Source organism: Leguminivora glycinivorella, chromosome 16, assembly GCF_023078275.1.
Source record: "Leguminivora glycinivorella isolate SPB_JAAS2020 chromosome 16, LegGlyc_1.1, whole genome shotgun sequence".
NCBI classification, from domain to species: domain Eukaryota; kingdom Metazoa; phylum Arthropoda; class Insecta; order Lepidoptera; family Tortricidae; genus Leguminivora; species Leguminivora glycinivorella.
Genome location: NC_062986.1, coordinates 14703615 through 14710748, shown reverse-complemented (window position 1 = coordinate 14710748; position 7134 = coordinate 14703615). Strand labels below are relative to the sequence as shown.

Sequence of the window (7134 nt, the reverse complement as noted above, 5' to 3'; positions counted from 1 at the left end):
TCGAAGTCTGAATATTAAAATAATTTTTGCATACCCGAGGCTGTCAAAAATGTTGCCAGCTTCTCTGGACTGACTCTACTCATGCTATCGATTAGAATTTTGGAATGCAAACCGGTTATAACCGAAATAATCAGTTGTAACCGGTTATTTGACAAATTTTCATAACCGATTAATAGGAATCTCAAATGACCGTAATATCGGTTTTTTTTTTATGACTAAAATTGGACCTTTAGTGACTCCAAAATACTGCCTTTTATGGCTGTGAGTATTATTTTTGTCATTTGTTTACTTTAGTAACGAAAATATAACAAATTTCTTCCCTTACTTGTGAATTTTGATTGAATATTGTCATCACGTCATTGTGAATCACGTCAAAAGCCTTTTTATTACTTTCAGTAACTTGCTGTTTTTATTTAAAAACACAGACCTTACCTTTATTTTTACATTTTTTCGATTACTTGATTAAAATTTTACTACTTTTTGTCGATAATAACCGTAACCGATTAAACCTAAATTAATTTTAATTTATCTACTATTTGACACAGGTTGTTATGGCGATATTGGTGGCTGCGGCCCTAGCTTACCCATCAGCCCCATCAGGTAAGTGACTTAGTGCGTTTTCACATTATCCGATCCGATATCGGATGTCGGAAGGATTTCAATGGAAAAAATCCAAGATGGCGCCTGTAATGTATGGGATACCGGTCCGACATCCGATATCGGATCGGATAATGTGAAAACGTACTTATAGTTTCGCCATGTCTGTCCGCCCGTCCGTCCGTCCGTCCGTCCGTCCGCGGATAATCTCGGTGACCGCCTGACCGCTAGCATTAGAAAGCTGAAATTTGGTACCAATATGTATATCAATCACGCCGACAAAGTGGTAAAATAAAAAGTAGAAAAAAATGTTTTATTGGGGTACCCCCTCTACCTACACATAAAGTGGGGAGTGATTTTTTTTTCATTCCGACCCTAATGTGTGATATATTGTTGGATAGGTATTTAAAAATGAATCAGGGGTTTACTAAAATTTTGATATTTTTAATATTTTCGGAAATAATCTCTCCAAAAGAAAAAAAATGTAGTTGACGACGGAACCCCTAAAAATCGCTCGAATTACAATATATCATCAACCCGTCTCATGCATGACTCTGCCGCTGTGTGGTTTCGTGTGTTTTTGAGACAATGAAAGAAGTGAAATCTAAGTAAAATTGAATCTGATATTTGATGTTTTTTTTACATAAATATTACATAATATCTAATATACTCGTAGTAAAAATCTTATCGGTTATAATAATTACATAATGTATAAGTTTAGTAGCCTAAGGTAGCGTTAATTTGTGGCAAAGAGGATCGAGTATTATAGAGAGTTACTGTCAAAGTAAAATGTGTAATCACAGTGCATAGACTGCCATCTCTCGACACAAGCTTAAACTTTTGAACTTCAGGTTTGACAATTTGGCTCATATTCTTAGCTTGTAATATGTGTTAAAATGTCAAATATTAATATTAGCGCCATCTAGCTGAGCGTACCCCAAAGGTGTAATGCCATCTAGGCCACCGTACCTTTTTCTGTATGGTACTGAGGTACGTTTTTTTCTTAGACTTTATCTGTCTATACGGAGTTATATATGTCTTTGATTTGTGGTTAAAGTAATTTGACCTTGAATAAAGTCAAATTAACTGCTTTAAAATTGATAAAAGTAGGTGAATCTAGTAATAAAGATGATTTACCACCTGTGGAACTACTGGAAGCAGTGATAAACGCATTTTTTGCGTTGTAGTTTCCTCGGTATAGTGAGGGGAAAAGTTTTGTGTTACACTCATGTTTGCTTCGCTCGTGGTTCAACTATAGAATCCTTCCACTTGCTCGTTTTTCGATTTTGATTTTAACAAATAACTATTAATCATTAAGTTTGTTTCTCTGTGGTCAAAAATGTAGAGTTTCGATGTTTAGCAAAGTTTGGTTTACCCTCATGGCATAAACATTTTGTTAAACTTTATTTTCGACGTTTCGACGGATGTTAAAGCCTTATTTGGACATTATTGGGGGTGGACATTCGAAATTAAATAAGTACATGTTCTAAATGAATGATTTAGATTTTTCAATATTTTTTTAATAATCGTAGCTTGGTGGTCACGGCAGCGACAACATTGATATAGGTGAACAACTTAAGAAAGTCACCTGTTGTATATGTGAGTGACGTGTTCGAATAGAGAACACATATTTAAAATAAGTAACACAAACAAAACAAACGCCTATTCGAACACGTCACTCACACATACAACAGGGTGACTTTCGTAAGTTTTTCACCTATAAGGCTTTGTTACTCCTGATGTGTCACCGGTCTTTGTAACTTACTTTTCATTATCCTATATGTGACATTCCAGGTAGCTCCGGCGGTCACGGAAGTCACGGTCATGAAAGCCCCGGCCACGGCCACGGAGGACACGGATCCGGCCATGACAACCACGGTCATGGGAGCATTGGGGCGTACGGGCACCATAGCGACGGTCATGGAGATCATGGCCCCTCTATCAACAAAGGTCATAAAAACTTTGAAGGTGGCCACGGAGGTGACAGCAGCCTCGGTGGAAAATCTGACCATTAAGATGGTGTGGAAAATCTGACCATTAAGATGGTGTGGAAAATCTGACCATTAAGATGGTGGGTGTGGACATCTTATTTCAAGTTTATATCATAAAGATAATGAGATGTATACTTTAAGTTAAACTGGTAATAAAATGTAAGTTCTGAAAAATATTATTATTTGATTCCTTCGACAGCTAATCGGTTAAAATTATCATTAGTATCAGGGCCATTTTTTTCAAAGTTTTTTTTTTTTGGATTTGGAAATTTTTATGTGATTTCCACTCAGAATCGCGAGCTCTTTCAATTCTAATAGGAGAAAAAAAGTGTCCCAAGGTTTTTTTCCCATTCTGTTCCGTACCTCAAAGAGGAAAAACGGAAACCTTATTTTTCTGTCCCTCTGTCACAGCCGATTTCTCCGAAACTACTAGACCGATTTACTTGAAATTTGGCACACATATGTAAACCTGTGGCCCAAAGACGGACATGTAATATAATTAAATAAAATTAAACGAAATTTAATCATAGGGGGCACTTTTGGGGGTAAAATTGAAAATTAAAAATCAAAGTTATTAGAACTATATTGTGTTACATATCAAATGAAAGAGCATTTTATAAGCATCTCAAATATATTTTTTTTATAGTTTTTATTTTGGTAATTTAGAAGTAATTTAAGAAATTAAGCAAAAAAATGACCATTCCCTTTTGTGAGCGCCATGGACAGATAGAAAGAAATTCATTTCTGTTTAGAAATTGTTAAAAATTTTAATCATTTGCCAAAATGACTTAAGTTCCTACTAAAAAAGAGGCGCTTAAGACTGTTTAGAATTGCACTGACCATAATATTGCCCTAATAGGTCCAAAAAATGGTGTATATATACCAAAACAAAAAAATTGTGCCACCGACAACCAAAATCTGAAGTCTATTTGCTCTATCTCTTATAGTTTCCAAAATGTACGCAAATTTTTGGAAGTACAAATCTAGTGTACGTTGCTATCACATGTCGTCAGGCGCTCATGACCTTTTTGTATGGAAATGTCGAAATCCGACTCGCACTTGACCGATTTTCATAGAAAGTTGTGTTTTATTATAGTTTTGAAGGAGGTTTCATGTTTTTAACTACCAACGCAAAAACGACGGAGTGTTATAATAATAATAGGTTCGACGCTTGACATATCTGCCTGGCATCATACTCCCGAACGAATCAATCGATTTTGATTTAGTTTTTAATGTTTAAGGTGAATTCGTCGAGAGTTTTTTTGTACCACGTAGGTGGCAAACATGCATACGGTCCGCCTGATGGAAAGCGGTCACTGTTACATATGGACGCCTGCCACTCAAGGAGTGGCACATGTGCGTTGCCGACTCGACTCATTAGAAACTTGTACAAACCTGTACTTAGAAGGGGCCTGGGTGCTGACGACTCAAAGGACCGAAGGAAGGAGGAGGAAGGAAGGAAGGAAGGAAGGAAGGAGGAAGGAGGAAGGATCTATTGTCCTAATTACTTCCGTAGGTCCTCCAGTCGTCAGCTTACCGCACCCTCGTTGAGCTCTGGCTGCCTTACTCACCGGCAGGAACACAACAATGAGTAAAGTCTAGTGCTACTTCACTGCGGTCTTTTGTAAAGCGGAGGTAATTCCCCAGTTAGACTCTGCTCTACCTTAGAGTATATTCAATTTAGTATTAGAGTTATCAGTCAAGAAATTCAAATGCAGCGCCATCTATTATTAGTTTCGACAACTTTTCATGTGACTTTCCATGCCTAAAGGTTCGCACAAGTCTCAAGTCGCGTAAATTACGTCACAGATCAAATAATACTAGTACAGATACCTAATCCCATACTAAAAATGGGCGCCGTCCTAAGTATTCTAGACCTGTAGGCTAAATTTAATCCACACTCAAAGAGCTAGATGGCGCCAGTAGCCACGCGTGGCCAACAAAACTCTTATCAGTATCCTACGTCGAAATAGTCATCAAACTGCAACATCTTGCGACATCTGTTTTAGCTTTCACGCACTAAACCTATAACGTCACATGGACGTTTAAAGTCGAACATTACTAGATGGCGTTGCCGTGCGGCTTGTATGTGTGCTCGCCGCGTACGTATAATATACTCGCTCTGTCCGCAACACATGCAAGCGGAATTGAATGAACGAGATCCGCGGCGCCCCACGCCCCGCGCCCCGCGACCACGGCGCCGGCGACCTTGAGTTGAGAGGCCCCAGCCCCCGACCAAAGGATGCATTGATTTGTTAAAATTTAAAGCACTCTAAAGCAGGCGCGTAGTTAATTAGAAATATGGAAATGAATATTATTATGTAAGAAATACATAAGTATAATAGCTAAGAATGTACATGTAGTAAACATAATGAACAAAATGTAAAGTACGTATTTGATAAAACATTTTCGAGAGTAATATTTTTATTCATAAAATTGTGCAAACACTGCAAACTTAATTTAAACTCCGAAACTATTTATTTTCTGAAACATGGTATGAAATGTTGTCATTACGTCCTTTTAAGTTAAAATATGCTTCCCGGTACCACAACATAGTGTAATTTAAAAATACAGATATAAAATTAATACTTCGCAAATAAATTACGACTATAAACACATAAAATTATTAAAACACCAAGACCAGACAATTTAAGCCTGGCGTCCACTAGGCGCGCCGATCGAGCCTTGGTAACCCTTAGGCCGTTTTTACATAAAAATATCGTATTGTTTCTTACTACAAAAGGTCCTTTCTCATTGATAGATGTCGAAAAGTGAAAAGTAAAACCATTGTTGAAAAATTTAGGTTTTTAGAAAAAAAAAACGTTTAAACTCTTTTTAAGTGCCAGTCTGAAAAAATATATTCAAAAATATAAAATACATAGTTATTTGTTATACAAGAGTGCAAAGTTGTATTTTAACGGCGAGTGTGGAATTGAAAAACGAGCAAGTGAAAGTATTCTATAGTTGAACCACGATACACAACAACATTTTCCCTCACTATAGCGAGGAAAGTACAACGCAAAAAACGCGTTTATCACTGCTTCCAGGAGTTCCACAGGTGGTAAAACATCGTCATCACTAGATTCACTATATGACTATATTCAAGGTCAAATTACTTTATCCACTAGTGGGTTTTTACCTCCTGGTATTGAAGGACAGAACGCGTGTTTCCGACCTAGCGAGGGGAAAAATGCAAAAATGTAGTGTGTTTTGGTTTGGTTTGGTCGGGGGGGGGGGGGGGGGGGGGGGGGGGGCTGATGTGGTTAATAAATAATTATATTTGTACAATTAATAATATTTTAAAATGCTGTTGCGCTTCGCGCGACGCAAGTGCGGCGTCGCGTCGAGGTCTAGGCCCACTCCGGCGCAGATCGGCGATCGAACGCGCATTCGAGTGCGTTCGGAAATCCTAGCCAGTCGGCAATCGTCGCGTCTCATACTTCCATATCGATAAGGTTTGATTTCGCATGCATCGCATCGGTCGTGCATGTGGCAAATGTCGGAAGGATTTCAAAGGCAAAAATCAAAGATGGCGGCTTCAATGTATGGGATATCGGTCCTACATCCGATATCGGATCGGATAATGTGAAAACGCACTAACGGTTAATGCTTAGGCCGTTTTCACATTATCCGATCGGGTGTCAGATCGACATCCTACATCCGATAAACGCTTCCGATAGTGTCGGATGTACAGTCAACCAATTGGAACCCTAGGCCACTCTACAACCATGTCAAAATGACAAGCAGTAAGAGGTTTCTTACAATCTGATTTATAACGTTACTATGACATAGTTCTACAGTGGCCTAGGGTTCCAATTGGTTGACTGTAGGTCCGATAAAAAGCATTGTTCCAAATCAATGAAGTATGATTTTGTATCAAAAAGTATTTAAAAAATGTTTTATATTTAATAATTATAAGCACTATATTCCAAATATTATATTGTAAAATTAAAATAACGGCATAAAAAATACTCAAGAGTGTCAGGCAAAATAAATAATTTTACATTCAATTGTATCTACTAAAAGATGATAAAACTAGTATCCACAATTCGGACCGATGCATTACAAACTTTTTTTTTTCAATGGAAATTGTTCAACTAATTTGAATTTCGATCATTGGCAGCTGTTTAATAGAAATAAACGACATTTTTGTCACGCACACTACTACAAACGTATACCTACATTATTAACGTACACAAACAAATATTATCGGCTGACAGCTGAATATTCTACGAACACGCGAGCGGGAGCGAGGCTGCGCGATTTTGGTGACGCAATCATAGACTAAAAAGTTAACCGCGCAGATGTGCCATTTTCATTGTTCCTACTAATGTGTTTCACCTCTAATAGATTTTCGAAATATATTTATTTCAATTTGGAAAATTATTAGGTAACTACTTACTACTTTATGAATTATGTTACTATAATATAAAAAAAAAGTTAATTTGTTTATTGATTGTTAATAGTTATTGAGTAAAATTGTATTTTTAGCACGCTCACTTTTTGCTGTTTTCTTTGGCCTGGTCATGAAAAAAGAGAACAATGG

General features: G+C 37.3%; 1 protein-coding gene across 1 annotated transcript; it reads left to right on the top strand.

The window, feature by feature from the left end:
• Positions 1 to 451: 451 nt before the first annotated feature.
• Positions 452 to 2762, top strand: LOC125234999 (holotricin-3-like). Its single transcript, XM_048141448.1, has 2 exons — positions 452 to 600; positions 2392 to 2762. Exons 1-2 carry the CDS (start codon positions 552 to 554, stop codon positions 2610 to 2612), a joined length of 270 nt encoding a protein of 89 aa, XP_047997405.1. The 5' UTR covers positions 452 to 551; the 3' UTR covers positions 2613 to 2762.
• The last annotated feature ends 4372 nt before the right edge of the window (positions 2763 to 7134 follow it).

Bases quoted from the DNA above. Each gene is read 5' to 3' on its own strand.
- LOC125234999 (XM_048141448.1), top strand. From the start codon at position 552: ATGGCGATATTGGTGGCTGCGGCCCTAGCTTACCCATCAGCCCCATCA. The intron at 601-2,391 runs GTAAGTGACTTA...GTGACATTCCAG, and splicing joins TTACCCATCAGCCCCATCAG to GTAGCTCCGGCGGTCACGGA.